Below are 17,887 nucleotides of genomic sequence, written 5' to 3'. Positions count from 1 at the left end.
GTTATTTTTTGCAATATCATATGTAATGACTCTTTCTGGAAATTAGATGGGGAGAGGATGATGACCTTAAATTGTTTTCTTTAACTTCCTGTCTCCTAGTGTTTGTTTCAGCTTTATAGCTCTTTGTCATATGAACTGGGGTTTTTATTTATTTATTTATTTAGGTTCATTTAATTTTGGTATATGTATGTACAGTGAGGGAGAATGAACTATATTTTTGTTTCTATACCACTGCTACAAGTTTTTAACATGATGAACAGATGTATTTGAAGAAAGTATATGATTTCGTGTTATATTTTTTATCTTTGGTATTCCGTATATAAAACAAGCTAAAAATTATTTTAACTGGTGAAAATTATTGTATAACAGCTGCTTAAACTCTGGAAGTAGTTAAATTTTAAGGGCATATAGCAAATGGAGACTCATTTATTCAAAAACATCAGTAAGAACAACAATCTGTTGTATTTGAACCATGATTCACTCCCACCTACCTCCCTTGAGCTTAGCTTGAGGGAAGCTCTTCTCTGAGCAAGGGAGGGAGACTGGAGGTATTACTCAAAACTTTCTCTCTCGGGAATCGGGAACCTTTTTGTCTGAGAAAGCCATGAATGCCACATATTTTAAAATGTAATTCTGTGAGAGCCATACAATATGTTTAACACTAAATACAAGAAAATGTGTGCATTTTATGTAAGACCAACACTTTTAAAGTACAGTAAGTCTCTGAATTCTTTTTAATAACGTTGTTATGCTATTGCTAACCAATGATGAATAAAGTACTTTTTTTTTTTTTACAGAGACAGAGAGTCAGAGAGAGGGATAGACAGGGACAGACAGACAGGAACGGAGAGATGAGAAGCATCCATCATTAGTTTTTCGTTGCGCATTGCAACACCTAATTGTTCATTGATTGCCTTCTCATACGTGCCTTGACCGCGGGCCCTCAGCAGAGCGAGTAACCCCTTGCTTGAGCCAGCGACCTTGGACTCAAGCTGGTGAACTTTTGCTCAAGCCAGATGAGCCCTCGCTCAAGCTGGTGACCTGGGGGTTTCAAACCTGGGTCTTCCGCATCCCAGTCCGACGCTCTATCCATTGCACCACCACCCGGTCAGGCAATATAAAATACTTCTTACCATTAATGCGACTTCTGATGCTGCATGGTTTTGCTGAAGGCTTTGTAGTCTGGTTGATACGTGGTGAGGTTAAGCTTCATGCAGGCGTTGAGACTTCCATCCATTAAATGTGATCGTAGGTTGGTCGTAACGTTCTTTAGTTGTGAGAAAGACTGCTCACATGCATACGTAGAGCCAAACATTGTCAGTACAGCAATACACGCTGCAGTGTGTGGTATGTGACGGGAAGCGTATTCCAAGTTTTGACAATCAGCTGGTCCGCGGGTTGAAGTTTTTTCATTTCCCCCCACTTGTGTTTGCTCGCCAACTCTGCTTGCTGTCGTGCAAGTATTTCCAAATCTTCATTCAGTGAGTTGAACTTATTCACACACATGTCTGAGGCCTTCAGGTCAGGAGCTTGTAGCTCGAAATCTCTGACGGAGACACCGGGGATGTAACTCAGGTCGGTGCTGTCCACTGCACACTCGTGTGGATGGGTGAAGAACTTAAAAAGACGAGTGTGCTCACGAAATTATCCAAAGCGAGCTTTGAATGACTGCAGGAGATTAGATGTGAAGCCCGCCTGCTGCTGGAGATCAAGATGTTGAGCAGGGTCACTTGCTGTGCATGCATCTTTAAACTCTCCCAGTTTTTCAGTATAGTAAATGACCTGTTTCAATGTCGACAATGAAGAGTTCCAGCTTGTTTTCAAATGCAAACACTGCTTGTTGAAGCGATAAGATTGTATTTCCAAAGCCTTGCATTTTCACATTGAGCTGGTTCAGATGTTCAGTCATGCCCACGAGATAGTAGAACTTCAGGAGCCACTCAGTGTTTGCTAACTCAGGACGCTCGACGTTTTCCATTTCAAGAAAAGTCTGGATTTTGCTCAGACAAGCCGCAAAACGGCTGAGCACCTTCCCTCTTGACAACCAATGCACATTGCTGTGCAGAAGCAGACCAGGATAGTAATTCCCAACTTTATCCAGCAGTGTTTTAAACTGGCGATCATTTAAAGCTCAGGCAACAATAAAGTTGACCCACCCGAATGACCAGCGACATCACCTCACCAAGCTGCTCGCCACACATCTGTGCACAAAGCGCCTCCTGATGTAGGATGCAGTGAAAACTTAGGATGGGTCTCTTTTCATGTTCACAAAGAAGCACTACGAATCCTCTGTTTTTCCCCATCATGCACGGAGCACCATCAGTACACACCGAAATAAGTTGATCCATCGGTAGATTTTTTTCTTTAGTGAACTCAGTGAAAGACTTGAATAAATTCTCCCCTCTTGTTGTCTCTTTCATAGGCAAAATAGCAAGACTTTCCTCACTAGTGTGTCACCGACAGCATACCTTGCAATCACGCTGGACTGGGATAAATGACTTATGTCTGTTGACTCATCCAAAGCGAGAAAAAATGGGTGCTACATTTATGTCCTTCACTTGTGTTGCCTCAATTTGATTTACCTTCATGATGGTACGATCGTGAACAGTTCTTGCTGACAGAGGCATGTCTTTTATTCATTTGATTATCTTGTCTTTATCCGAAAAGTCGTCAAAAAGTTAATTGGCAACATCAAGCATGAATGTTTTGGCATACTCCTCATCTGTGAATGGCTTTCCGTTTCTCACAATTCCTAAAGCACCAGCAAAGCTAGCTGAATTCCAGTCACCTTGTTGGGTCCAAACACGGAGTTGCTGCCAACTAGCTTGCAGTCTGCACAGTAGCTCTTGACATGCTTTCTTCCTGCTGTCCCCTGCTGGATATTTCAATGCAAATGTAGTATGGCGTGTGTCGAAGTGCCATTTTATATTTGACCATTTCATCGATGCAATTTTATCATTGCATATTAGACACACTGCAGAACCGGCTCTCTCCACAAAGGCGAATTCCTCTGTCCATTCCTGCTAAAAAGTATGATACTCATCTTTTTTTCTTTTAGCCATCTTCTTTGTCAAAAGGGTTTCTGCAACTAGCTAGCTGACTACTTGATTAAAAGGAGGGAAGTTTACTTCCTGACTTTACAATGACCCGTGTACTTTACGCATTATCCAATAAAAATTTGGTGTTGTCCTTGAGGACAGCTGTGATTGGCTCCAGCCACCCACAACCATGAACGTAAGTGGTAGGAAATAAGTGGATTGTAATATATGAGAATGTTTTATATTTTTAACGTTATTATTTTTTTTATTAAAGATTTGTCTGCGAGCCAGATGCAGCCATCAAAAGAGCCACGTCTGGCTCACGAGCCATAGGTTTCCGACCCGTTCTAGCTTCTTGTTGCAGATGCTTTCTTCTAGGTAGGAGAGGTCAAAAGGCCTCAGGCTCTCTTTCAGCACTCAGCCTTTACTCAGAGTGAAAGTTTATTCCAGCTGCAACAGGCTGAGAATGCTGAGTCCCAGTTGCCCTCGGCCATGCTTCATTCATGAGGCAAAAGTTCCATGCCAGAAGGGACAAGTCATCCAGCACTCCCACTCATACAGCACAGATCTCACTTAGATAAGTGAGACAGTGTGCCAACCCTGTTCTTGTGGAGAGGCACAAAGGTTCTTCTGAAGTGAGAGGCAGGCCTTAAGAAGCGAAAATTCTGTAGTTAACAGAACTGACTTTATTTGGAATAGAGTTGACAAAAAGATGTTTAAAATTATGAAAATCTTTGCAGTGAACAATTAAGAGGATGCTGGTATAGTTCCATGAGGTCTAGAGCAACAAGGGAAATAGCAGTCAAGTTAGAAGTTTAACAGAAGCAGGAAAAAAGACTCTAAGAAGAGCCCTCCTGGGATTGGAGCAAGCCTCAATGACTGGCAACATCCCACCCCTGCAAAGAGACCCCATTTTTATTAGATCAGATGGTGGTGCAGTTTATGCCACAGGGTGTGGCAAAAACAGTAGAACAATTAGTTCTACAGCTTGGTGTTTGATACCACTACAAACAGATCAGCCAGAAGTTTATAAAAGCAGATCAGAGAAAGAAATGGCTCAAGTCCAGCTAAATCCACAGTCATTCCTGGTGAGCAGAGAGACTATGCATATTCAAGACAGCATCCTCTGAGAAGTGATGTCAGAGGCTGCACACTGCTAGGAAAATAGACTTCAGTGAACTACAGGAAAAGAGCGACCTTTTCCAATGATTAAAGGGTACATTTATCAGGAAGACAATTAAATCCTCAGCAACACAGCCCCCAAATGCATGAAGCAGAATGCAACAGAATTTAAGGGAGAAATAGATAATTCAACAATAATAGTTGGACACATCAATACCCCACTTTCAATAATGGATAGAGCATCTAGGCCAGCGGTTCTCAACCTGTGGGTCGCGACCCCAGCGGGGGTTGAACGACCAAAACACAAGGGTCGCCTAAAGCCATCGGAAAATACTTATTATATAATACATTTTTAAATAAAATATGTATTTCTGATAGCTTTAGGCGACCCCTGTGTTTTGCTCGTTCGACCCCTGCCGGGGTCACGACCCACAGGTTGAGAACCGCTGATCTAGGCAGAAGATCAACAAAGATGGAAAGCTTGAACAACACTATATGAATCAGCCTGTTGTAACAAACATCTATAGAGCACTTTACCCAACAAGAGCAAGGTTACTAGATACAGCATTCTTTAAAAATTAGATTTATTTCTGTAAACTAGCAGTGATCTAAACATGAAACTAAGAAAACAATTCAGAATACAATAGCATAAAAAATAAAATACTTAGGAATAAATTTAACAACAGTGTTAGACTTGTTATAAAATATTGTTGAAGGAAATTGAAGAAGATCTAAGTAAATAGGAAAATATCCCATGTTCATGGATTGGAGGACCTGATATTATGAAGATGGCATTACTCCCCAAAATAATCTGCAGAGTCAGTGCATTCCCATCAAAAAACCCCAGCTGGTCTCTTTGCAGAAATTGACAAGCTTGATCCTAACTTCATATGAAAATTAAGAGGACCCTGAATAGTCAAAACAGTCTTAAAAAAGAACAAATTGGGATGACTCACACTTTGTAATTTCAAAATTGATTACAAAACAACAATGGTCAAGACAGTGTGTTACTGGCTTAAGGATAGATATATAGATCAATAGAATAGAATTGGATATTCAGAAGTAAAATTATGTTCAGTGATCATTCACAAAGGAAGTTGGACCCCTTACTTATATCTTTATACAAAAATTTACTCGCCTGACCAGATGGTGGTGCAGTGGATAGAGCATCGGACTGGGATGCCGAGGATCCAGGTTCGAGACCTTGAGGTTGCCAGCTTGAGCACAGGCTCATCTGGTTTGAGCAAAAGCTCACCAGCTTGGACCCAAGGTCGCTGGCTCAAGCAAGGGGTTACTCGGTCTGCTGAAGGCCCACGGTCAAGGCACATATGAGGAAGCAATCAATGAACAACTAAGGTGTCGCAGTGTGCAACAAAAAACTAATGATTGATGCTTCTCATCTCTCCGTTTCTGTCTGTCCCTGTCTATCTCTCTCTCTGACTCTGTCTCTGTAAAAAAAAAAAAAAAAAATTTACTCAGTGGATCATAGACCTAAAAGTAAGTCCTAAAACTTTTAGAAGAAAACATAGGAGTAAATCTCCATGGCCTTGGTTTATCCACTAGTTTTTCAGATACAATACCAAAAGCACAAATGACAAAAGCACATGGATAAATTGTAATTCATTAAAATTAAAAACCTTTGTCTGGCAAGGTGATGGTGCAGTGGGTAGAGCATCAACCTGGGATGCTGGGGGGCTGGGATTGCTGGCTTGAGTTTGGGATCATAGACATGACCGTGCAGTCACTGGCTTGAACCAAAGGTTGCTGGCTTGAAAGCAAGGGGTCACTGGCTTGGCTAGAGCCCCCCCCCCTTCCCCTGAAAAGGCACATATGAAAAGCAGTCAACAACTGAGGTGCCGAAACTACAAATTGATGATGCTTCTTCTCTCTCTTCTTTCCTGTCTACCTCTGTCTCTCTCTTTCTCCAAAAAAAAGAAAAAACTTTTATATTGCCAACATTAGCACCAGTGGAAAGATAGAAAGCTCAAAGATGGGAGAAAGGATACTGCTTACAAAAATTAGGGGATATTTTATCGCAGAATACAAAGCAATTAAATATCTTCTAATTTTTGTGAGCAGTGTATTTTCAAATCATTTATCTGATAATAGTTGTATCTAGAATATGCCAAGAATTCTTAAACCCAAGTAAAAATGGGCAAAGTATATGAACAGACTTCTCCGAAGAAGATACATTTAAATGTCCAATAAGCACATGAAAAGATGCTGAACATCATTAGTCGTTAGAGGAATGCAAATCAAAACCATGAGATATAATTTCTTATGTACTAGAATCATGTAATAAAAAAATAACAAATATTCATGAATATGTGGAGAAATTGAACCCTTATTTCAGTGGTTCTCAACCTGTGGGTCACAATAAAATATGTATTTCCGATGGCTTTAGGTGACCCTTGTGTTTTGCTCGTTCGACCCCCGCTGGGGTCACGACCCACAGGTTGAGAACCGCTGCCTTATTTGCTGTGGGGAATATGTGTACATAAAATGGAGCAGCTGCTTTGGAAAGTGGTTTGACACTTCCTCAAAATGGTGAAAAAGTTAATGTCTGATCCAGAAATTCCTAGATATATCCAAGAGAAATGAAAATATACATGCACACAAAAACTTATATACAAATATTAGAAGTAGCATTATTCATACCATATTAGCCAGAAAAGTAGAAGCAACCTAAATGTTCGATTGGTGAATGGATAAAATGTATATTTATACCATGTAATATTATATGGGAATAAAAAGGAAGCAAGTACTACATGCTACAACTTGGATGACCTTTAAAATGTTATTCTAGGAGAAAAAAGTCACCAAAATAACAAATATTATATGATTTTATTTATATGAAATATCTAGAATAGGCAAGTCTATAGAAACAAAAAGTAGTATAGTGGTTGTGTAGGGCTGGGACAAGTGGGAGAATGGGAAGAGACTGTTAATGGGATTAGGGGTTTTGGGGGGGGCATGTGAGAATGTTCTAAAATTAGATTGTGACGATGCTCCCACACCTCAGAATATACTAAAAAACTGAATTTTATACTTAATGGTTGAATTGTATGCTATGTGTATTATATCTCAATAAAACTGTTTAAAAACAAATGGGTGTGATCATAATTGATATGTACCAACTAAAAATCTGTATATTTCAGAGTTCGTCTGTATAAAATTAATTGTTTGATTCAAAAAAGAACATGTACCACCTGCCTTACTGAGTGCTCAGTTAGTTATTTTGTGTTGATTCAGATTAGAAAGTAGTTTGAATGCTACATGAAACATAGTTTAAGTATAGATATTTTGTTCAAAGTCTGACTGAATTAACTAAATGTAGGACTAAGGAGTTAAGCGCAGTTTATGCCATATAGTGACTGTTTTTTAAAAATCACTAAACAATGAATTGAAAGTAACAGTTGATTTTATTAGGCTATTTAATTAATACAGGCATACCTCATTTTGTTGCATTTGGTTTTATTGTGGTTTATAGATACTCTGTTTTTTCACAAATTGAAGGCAAGGCCCTTCACCGACAAAAAGATTATGACTTGCTTTATTGTGGTGGTATGGAACCAAACCTGCAATATCTCCAAGGCATGGCTGTACCTATTCTTAATACCTTTTAGATGTTAAATCGATATCAAAATTAAATTATTTGTGGTTCTTTTTTTATGAATCTTTTTTTTATTGTTTTTTTTAGAGAGAGAGGAAAGGAGAAACATCAAGTTGTGGTTGCACTTATTTGTGCATTCATTGTTTGATTCTTGTATGTGCCCTGACCAGGGATCAAACCCACAACCTTGGCATATTGGGACAATGCTCTAACCAACTGAGCTACCTGGCCAGGGCATATTTGTGGTTCATTTTAAAAAGTCACTTTCTTAATTTTTTAAAAATGTTTACTTTATTGATTTTAGAGAAAGGAAGGGGGAGAGTGAGAGAGACAGGAACATCAATCTGTTCCTATATGTGCCCTGACTGGGGATCCAACTGTTAACCTCTGTGCTTCAGGACGATGTTCTAACCAACTGAGCTATAGTCTTATTTTTTTTTAGTCCATGAGCAAGTATTGGGAAATGCAACTTTTAAACAAAAGATACTTTGTTTAAAAAGTTATAAATGGCCCTGGCCGGTTGGCTCAGCGGTAGAGCGTCGGCCTAGCGTGCGGAGGACCCGGGTTCGATTCCCGGCCAGGGCACACAGGAGAAGCGCCCATTTGCTTCTCCACCCCTCCGCCGCGCCTTCCTCTCTGTCTCTCTCTTCCCCTCCCGCAGCCAAGGCTCCATTGGAGCAAAGATGGCCCGGGCGCTGGGGATGGCTCTGTGGCCTCTGCCCCAGGCGCTAGAGTGGCTCTGGTCGCAACATGGCGACGCCCAGGATGGGCAGAGCATCGCCCCCTGGTGGGCAGAGCATCGCCCCATGGTGGGCATGCCAGGTGGATCCCGGTCGGGTGCATGCGGGAGTCTGTCTGACATGTCTCTCCCCGTTTCCAGCTTCAGAAAAATGCAAAAAAAAAAAAAAAAAAAAAAAGTTATAAACAATGTGACAAACTTAGCATGTCTTTTATGGAAATACTAAGGGATCATGGTTTGAGTATGCTAGAGAGTCCTTCATATTAAAGTATTTGTTTACAATATATAATTGATGCTAAATGTATCTTTGCAAAATACATATTTGAGTGTGCTGTTGACACAATTTGGGTGATGGGGAAATCATAGCTGATTACAAATATCACTAGGTGTATTTAAAATCTTTAAGGAAATCATTTGTAAATAATATACCTTCAGTGTCATGTTTGACACTGTGCCAAGATATTCCCCTTTTTCTTATTTAGAGCACTGTTAAATTTTCCATTATCTAATTAAACACATATTGATACATAGCAGTAATTTGAAGTAGAACACTTAAAAGGTGTGCTTTTTTTATACTCTCTTTATTTAATTAGCTACAGGAGTGGAAGTAAGTGCAAAGCATTGTTAACCTAGTCCAGTGCTCTTGCTCTGCGAGCAGGTTGTTTGTCTCTCAAATGAGCCTAGTGAGGCATTTTGAAACTTGATTATATATAAAATACTGAAATGTTTCCCCTTAAAACATGTGATGCACTCTTATTTTTCAGTTCTTTTTTATAGTGCTAGTTTTTTTTTGTTTTTTGTTTTTGTTTTTTTCATTTTCTTTTCTGAAGCTGGAAACAGGGAGAGACAGTCAGACAGACTCCCGCATGCGCCCGACCGGGATCCACCCGGCACGCCCACCATGGGGCGACGCTCTGCCCACCAGGGGGCGATGCTCTGCCCATCCTGGGCGTCGCCATGTTGCGACCATCCTGGGCGTCGCCATATTGCGACCAGAGCCACTCTAGCGCCTGGGGCAGAGGCCACAGAGCCATCCCCAGCGCCCGGGCCATCTTTGCTCCAATGGAGCCTGGCTGCGGGAGGGGAAGAGAGAGACAGAGAGGAAGGCGCGGCGGAGGGGTGGAGAAGCAAATGGGCGCTTCTCCTATGTGCCCTGGCCGGGAATCGAACCCGGGTCCTCCGCACGCTAGGCCGACGCTCTACCGCTGAGCCAACCGGCCAGGGCCTATAGTGCTAGTTTTGACCTATTAATTTCAGAACTCATTAAAGATTTGAAAGCTACAGTTTGTAAAATAGTACTCTAGGGACAGAATTGTGAATTAAAATACATTCTTTTTGAGTTTTCCCTCCTAATGGCCCTTTAAAAATGTTCTGTGTCTGAAGAAAACAGATCTTGTACTATGAGGGCAAACGTGATTCACAAATGAGATTTGGGGTTTAAGGTATCTTTCTTTTGGTTAGGTTGAGTTGTGTAACTATTGCTATAGTATAAGAACCAATATACTTGACTGCTCAAGGACGTTTTCTCTTTAGTAATTATAGTTTAATTAGAGAATACCTGTAAATTTTAAACAAAACTCATAATCAAAAAACATGGATAAAAATCACCAAAGTAGATTTTTATATTCACTTTGCTTTTTATACATTGTATTTCTGTGGAGGTAAATTTTATTCTTATTTGAAGTTTTAAAATATTTTAATGGTATTAAATTGATTTATCTGTTTATATTTGGGGGTTTTTTTGCATCTATGCTTTTGCTATTGAATGGGGAAAGATATTTGTGCAAATATTTCACCAAATATTTTTGCAGGGACACTTAGTCGGTCTGGATGAACCAGCTTCGGGAGCTGGGCAGGAAGCTCTGCTTAAACAAGAGCAAGCTAAAATCATTCGGTTCGAGAGACAAGCAGAAGAGTTCCTCAATGCAGTCTTTTATAGAAAAGGTTGGTTCCAGTAAAGAGTGACATTTAGCATCTACTTGTCTTGTATTAATCTTCTTAATTTCAATTTTTTTTTAAATGTTGCTTTTAAAAATATTTTTCTTTATTGATAATACACTTTATAATTCTCAATATTTCTTTGGTCAAGTTAAATTTGAAATAGAGTAAGGCAACGCTACTCCCTCCTTTTCTTTGAAGTGATATTGCCATGTAAGTTTTAGTTCTTTCTTAAAATTATTATGAAAGTCTGAAAATTGTAAGATTTTAGTAGTTATGGTTTTTGTCAGATTTTCTTATTTTCTTACTTAAACAGTCACTATATTTATCACTGATAACCATAAAACTAACTAAAAGTTTTGTTAATTTCTCACTGAAATATCATTTTGACAGAAAATGTAAAGTTATATCTTAAAATTAGCTTTGCAAGCATGTTTTTCTCTTTGATGTAGTCTTTACTAATTTTTTTAAATTATTAAAATTAGAGGAAAAAACTCAGTATTATAAAATAAAATCCCCCACATACATTTGAGATGGCACTTAATAGCTTCCTCTTGTATTTTTTCATTTACCTTTCTCCTTGAAACTTTCATAGGCTTGTTAGACATTTCTATATCCTCAATGCATAATTGCTGCCAGCCAAGACCTTCAGGAAGCTTCCATTCACAATCCATTTTAGTGAAGTCTTTACCTTCAAGCTATTCTTTCTAAATAGGTTTTTAATCTTTACCAGATTCAATGATTTTATTTTTAATAAGTATTTCTTCATTATTCTAGTTAATACCTCTCATTGCTCTGGAAATTCCCTTCTTCCCTCTGAAGTTTGAAAGCTGGTGTTTGCCTGTACACCGATTAAAAGTCTTTGATAAGTGCTGATACTAATGGGTTGGTTATATTTGGAGACCAGCTGGCCTCAGTGTAACATAATCAATATTTTCAAAAGGGAGTTTGAGGTGAAGTCTAATATGAAATTAAAGAATGCATTAATGTCTTCAGTGGCATTTAAAAAAAATGTTTTCTGTCCGTTCTCTAGTCAAAATTAAATCTTTAGTACAACCTCTCCTTTTTTAATAATATCCTTGTGCACCCTCTGACCTAAAGTCCCAACTGAGGCTTTTGTACTCACCTTATTTTCTCAATAAGGTACCCTGAATTCCAAAATTATGTTCAAAATAATATTCTTAGTTTACTTTATGAACATTTGATTGCTTTATTAAAATAATTCACATTTAAAGTATAAACAACTGATAGATCAGTTCTGTGAGTTTATTTTCACAGAACATCTTTACAACTCCTCTGCTATGTACTGAATCATGGGCCTAATGCCCATGCAAACATCATTATCTGAAGAGAAGAGCTCCTCTCTCTAATGTGCATGGAGGAACCACTTGTCATTCACTCTTTGCTTAGAGCGAGTTAGATTACTTTTCTACTAGTCCCATCCCTTTGTCTTGTAGGGATAACTTACATTGAAGTTCTTATTTATCATTTTATTTAGAAATTAAGCATTTTTATGCTTGGGAATATAAACTGTAGGGGAGGAATTGTTACCTTGGAGTCAATCTTAGAATAAACTTAGAGAGATGAGAATTCCTTTAATTTGTATGTAAATTAAGTTTGTGTATTTGTGTACTGGCAAATGATGCTCAAAAGAAGAACTATTGCTTTGCAACTGGAAGTTTCTTCCACCTTGCTTTATGTATTAATATTGTTATTTTTAGATGTTTTATTCGTCCTCTTAGAAATATCTCAAAGATGAGCATTAATATTCTTCAAATTAACACCTAAAATTTTTATTATCCAGAGATATGACAAGCAATTTAGTTTGAAGAGAATATTTTATTTTTAATAAATAATTTAGATATTTGGATTTAATCTGTTGTTTTTAAGTATTGCAAATTGTCTTTTATTTATAACTAATTGAGTGTGAAAAGTATATATCGCTAGGTAGAAACAGTAATGCAATAAAAGTAGGTTTTTGTGGTATAGACTTTATAATTCCAAATTAAAGACGGTATACTTTCTACAACTGTCATGTTAATTGATAATTTAGATGGTTATTTTATTACTTCCCTTGCTGTAGTGTTTAGTGGTAGGCAGACTGTATTTAAAGAACTCATGGAAACTATATGGTCTTAGTCTTTTGAAATTTGCCATGTAAACGTCTAACCCAAAGAGTTTTCTATCAGCAGTATGGAGAAACCTGTTAGAAGCACCTTGACCTCATGCTAGAACTGCTGGGTTAGGACCCAGCAATCTGTTTTAACAAGCCCTCCAAGTGATTATGATGAATGTTAAAGTGTGGGAATTATTACCCTAGTCTATCATGGATTTTAATATTAAGTATCTCCTTTTATTATCTTTGTGTGCCTTCAGTCTTTAACAGAAAGTAAATTAAGCACTCATGAACTAAGTAGTCCATTCTTCAGCAACTGAGGAAGAAATTAAATTGCTGAGGAGAAATCTAGGGAACAACAGATATGACCTATAGATGGTAAATAGGGAAGTAATTATTTCATAAAAGATGTATTTGGGGATTTCTGTATCAGGTAAGTGATTCTTTCCTAAAAGATAAACTATTTGTTGTCTCTTTATTGATTTCATAGTCCTGGGGAATGTTTAGAACTAATTTTATGAACATTTTATTTTTTTAAATTTGCAGTTCATTAACAGATTAATAATTTAACTGTGAGGAAATGCTATTTTAGGATATTGTATTTTAAGAGAAAAATTAAGTGAAATTTTATATTTGTTTGAAAGCTGTCTTTTTAAAATACATTGTCCCACTTTAAAAGTCAATAAATCTTTGTTCACAGACAGTCCCTGGGTCTCTGACCCCAATATTCCCCTAGTGGCCCGTGAGATCATGCAGCGAATGATCCAACAATTTGCTGCTGAATATACCTCAAAAAATAGCTCTACTCAGGACCCCAGCCAGCCCAATAGCACAAAGAACCAAAGCCTGCCGAAAGCATCTCCAGTCACCACCTCTCCCACGGCTGCAACTACTCAGAACCCTGTGCTCAGCAAACTTCTCATGGCTGACCAAGACTCACCTCTGGACCTTACTGTCAGAAAGTCTCAGTCAGAACCTAGCGAACAAGGTATGGTTTGATGTTAAGGTCTCCTCTGTCCAATCAAAATAATTTGGGGAGAAAAAAATTATTGGCAAGTAGGGCACCAGTAGCAGTTATAGGATAAAAACTAATATGAGTCTTAAAGTATCACTGACTCTGCAGTGATAGAGAAGTTCAGATAAAGTGACTGCCTTACCCATCGGTAGTCCACAGTCGTACATAAATGGTGGTTACAGTTGTTACTGATCTTTAAATTACTTGATATTTGTATAAGAATGTTATATTTTCTATAACACTGTCCTATCTACTGTTTTTAAAATCCCTATGAAAAATTTTCCCCCTTATCCATTAATGTTCTAGGATTAGTTTTTGCAAAATAAACATGCCTTGGTAGGTAGAAGGTATTACCGCTCTACAAATGAGATCATAAGGCAAAGATATGTATTTGTAGTTTTAAAAAACAAACTCTTGGGGTTATAAATAATGAGAAGCATTATTAAATCCTGCCCAGCACCCTGGTCTGAGGCCGTGCTGAGTAAACGTCCTGGAGAGCCGCTCGTCTTCGGGGGCTGGAGATGAAACTGAAGAAAACAAGATTCGGTCTGGGACACGTGCCAGCAGCCAGGGCAGCTTGGATGGGCTCCCTGGCGGCAGTAAACACACTTTAGGTTGTTAGGTATATTCAATGTTTTATAAATAACAAAAACATGCATTCGGACATGCACTGTTATGAACTAACTCACAAGTATTTCCAAATAAGTTGTTGGTAGGTTAAGAGATGATCAGTTTTGCTTAGCAAATATTTCTTGAGTCTTTGAAAAGTTTACTTTCTTAAATAGATTAAATATTTCTCTTGCTTTGTGATCTCATTTTACCTTTAATTTCACAAAAATGAATCTGCCATTATTTAAACAACTAAAAATTTTAAATTGCTGGTGTCTGTACTGAGATTTTATCATAGAAATCTCTTTAAGAGTATGCAGAAAGGTTATGAGATGTGTGTATTTATTGATAAGAAACACGTTTATTTTGCCAACTAAATAAGTTTATTTCTTACAGAAACCTATTTTAAAGGGCTTTCTTTTACTTGTAAATTATGAATAGTTTCAATTACTGGATTGGCTTTAGTTGGCTTTTTAAAGAATTTGTTAATAGTTTTCCTTTGCCTTTTTTGTTTCTGTGTAGTGAATAACAATCAGAATCTCCTACATTCAGAGAGATTTCCTAGCACAAGACCTCCTAGTTGTTCTGTGTTCACATTGATCAGTATACCTTTGGTTGGTTACCATATTTGCAAAGTTATTCTTTTCTGTTTGAGGATTGTTTTCTTTACCAAATTGGTAGTGTTATTTAATCTCTTTGCTCAAAGCAGCTTCAGGTTTACAATAGAATGACAGTATAGAGGTTGTATTTAAAGTATTAATAATGGAGGTTAACATATAAAGATACCACTTAGTCTAACTTAACTTTTTTTTTTCTTTTTTCTGAAGCTGGAGAGACAGCCAGACAGACTCCCGCATGCGCCCGACCGGGATCCACCCGGCACGCCCACCATGGGGCGACGGTCGATGCTCTGCCCCTCCGGGGCGTCACTCTGCCGCGACCAGAGCCACTCTAGCACCTGGGGCAGAGGCCAAGGAGCCATCCCCAGCGCCCGGGCCATCCTTGCTCCAACGGAGCCTTGGCTGCGGGAGGGGAAGAGAGAGACAGAGAGGAAAGAGGGGGTGGAGAAGCAAATGGGCGCTTCTCCTATGTGCCCTGGCCGGGAATCGAACCCGGGTCCCCCGCACGCCAGGCCGACACTCTACCGCTGAGCCAACCGGCCAGGGCCAACTTAACTTCTTATAGCTAGTATTATGCTTAAGAGGTGTGTTGTTTTGACTGCATGCACTCACGAAAAGAAATTTGAACTAGATGATAGGATTATAGAATGTAGGCTTCAAATGAAACAAACATTTTAAAATTATGTTTCCTAAATGACATTTAGTGTTTTCAACTTACCGTACTTTTAGTGGTAGACTTAAAACATGTTGCCTATTTGATTAGACTTAGAAGACTTTAAATAGTACTATCTTTAGTTGGAAATATTTTAATTAGTGTACTTACTTGATAGTCATTAATTGGGTTAGATGTCTAATAGAATACTTGGTTCTATAAGATTACAATTATATATTTAGAAATATTGATGACTGTAAAAGGACACTGTATGAGTGTGGGCTTTTATGGTTTATAAACTAATTTGCATATTTATTTCTTACAGCCTAAATGGGGAAATATGTCTTCAGACACAAGTCCTAATTGGGTTTAATATTGGGGTGGCTTTTAACCTAACTAAATACCAAAGCCTCTATAGGCCAAGTGAAAGTTAGAGGTGCATTGAGTACTATCTTGCTTGGTTAATTTTGGACAGAATGGCAGCTTTCAAAGTTGTCCAAACTGCCCTGGCCGGTTGGCTCAGCAGTAGAGCGTAGGCCCAGGTGTGGAAGTCCTGGGTTCAATTCACAGTCAGGGCACAGAGAAGTGCCCATCTGTTTCTCCACCCTTCCCCCTCCTTCCTCTCTGTCTCTTTCTTCCCCTCCCATAGCCAAGGCTCCATTGGAGCAAAGTTGGCCTGTGTGCTGAGGATGGATCCATGGCCTCCATCCATCTCAGGTGCTAGATAGAATGGCTCCTGTTGCAGCAGAGCAATGCCCCAGAGGGGCCGAGCATCACCCCCTGGTGGGCATGCTGGGTGGATCCCAGTTGGGTGGATCCCAGTTGGGCGCATGTGGGAATCTGTCTGACTGCCTCCCCGCTTCTAACTTTGGGAAAAATAAAAAGTCCATGCTGAGTTTTCTTTTCTAGACATGTCTATGAGGGAAGTAAACATCTTTGTGGGAAAAGAAAATTGTCTAATTTCATGTTCTTGTAACATGAACTTGGGATTTGATCTAGCTTCTAAGACGTTAAACCTCTAGAGTCCAGTCATTATCAAGACTTTTATTCTTCTTTCCTAAACTTTGCCCATCAATTTATAATAGCTTACTAACAATAACAAAAAACCTTGTTTTTATAAATATCAGCAAGTAAATTTTGAGTCTCTGCAGGTTTTTTTCTAAAAGATTGACAACAAATACAGTTTTTTACAGATGTGTCCAAAGAGTAATTATAATTAAGATACATGCACATTATAAACAGAACTGATTCATCTTACAGACTTTCTCATATGGTGTATATATGTAACTTAACCATGTAAGTTTATATTTTTAAATGACTTTTGTATTATTTTTATGTACTTTTAGTGCTTTAATAAGATAAATTTAGAAAATGAAGTCTAATTGCTGAACCTTGTATGAGTAAACTGCTATTTCTAACATCTCACTGCATCTTCACTTCTACAGTGATATGCTTTACCTTTCCTTTGCCGTATTAATAAAATACCTAACACTTGGAAGTATACTAAGCTTTGCCAAATTTATGTTGTTTCAGGAGGAAAAATATCCATAATCTATTAATGAATTGATTTTATAACTCAAATATATGACTGGTGTAGCTACTTGGTTGACTAAGCCTGCTGCTTGTCATTTTTAGCCTATTCAGATCACATTTGTTCCTAGTTTTTAATATCCTCAGATGTTTCTTTGTGTCTCTACAGACGGTGTACTTGATCTATCCACTAAGAAAAGTCCATGTGCTGGCAGCACTTCCCTGAGCCATTCTCCAGGCTGCTCCAGTACTCAAGGGAACGGGTAAGGGAAAATATTTGTAGCCTTACACAGTTTTATAGGGGTCAGTTTATCCAAGATTGATGCTGATTTCTTTTGAATGTTTTAAAAATTAATTTTTCAGGGTAATAATACTCTTCTAGGTGGGTCTTACATAAAATTACTTTTAGTCCATCAATCAAGTAAAGCACTCTAAAATCTAGAACTGACCAGTATAGATCAGTTTAGTACAAATAGTAAATAATCAGGAATATGGCAAGAATGTCTTTGGACTTTTTGTTGTTGAGTATTTGGGAGTGTGAACCCCAACCTAAATAATTCCAGAGTACAGATGTGCTGAAGTTGTTGAATGAAAATTGGGCTCCAGTATTTAACTTGGTATCTCTACTGTAGTGTGTGAGTGTATGTCGGCTGTTTTTTTCTCATTTGTTTGTTTTGGTTTTGTTTGTTGATTTGAACTGCAATTTTAAAACGCTGTATGGCAGTTCAGAAAATCTAATTGTATTTTTTGTTTCTTAAGTAGGTAAGACTGGTTGTAAATTTTGACCAATAGCTATTATGCTGCCAAGACATTATTATGTGCACAGTTTTGATAACTATTTAGCAGATTAAGGTGAATTTTATGACCACCTAATTTTACTTGTAATAATTGTCTA

At 38.2% G+C, this 17,887-nt stretch overlaps 1 protein-coding gene across 2 annotated transcripts in view; it reads left to right on the top strand.

Moving 5' to 3' along the window:
- The window catches only part of LCOR (ligand dependent nuclear receptor corepressor), a 153,892-nt gene that overhangs the window by 97,854 nt on the left and 38,151 nt on the right, over positions 1–17,887 (top strand). For both annotated transcript variants that reach the window (XM_066355585.1, XM_066355584.1), the window contains exons 5-7: positions 10,324–10,456; positions 13,267–13,554; positions 17,162–17,255. In XM_066355585.1, coding sequence (XP_066211682.1) covers positions 10,324–10,456; positions 13,267–13,554; positions 17,162–17,255 — 515 coding nt within the window. The remainder of the gene's footprint in view (positions 1–10,323; positions 10,457–13,266; positions 13,555–17,161; positions 17,256–17,887) is intronic.

Source organism: Saccopteryx leptura, chromosome 13, assembly GCF_036850995.1.
Source record: "Saccopteryx leptura isolate mSacLep1 chromosome 13, mSacLep1_pri_phased_curated, whole genome shotgun sequence".
Lineage (NCBI taxonomy): Eukaryota > Metazoa > Chordata > Mammalia > Chiroptera > Emballonuridae > Saccopteryx > Saccopteryx leptura.
Note: the sequence above shows the minus strand (reverse complement) of the source record. Positions and strands in the feature narration are given on the sequence as shown.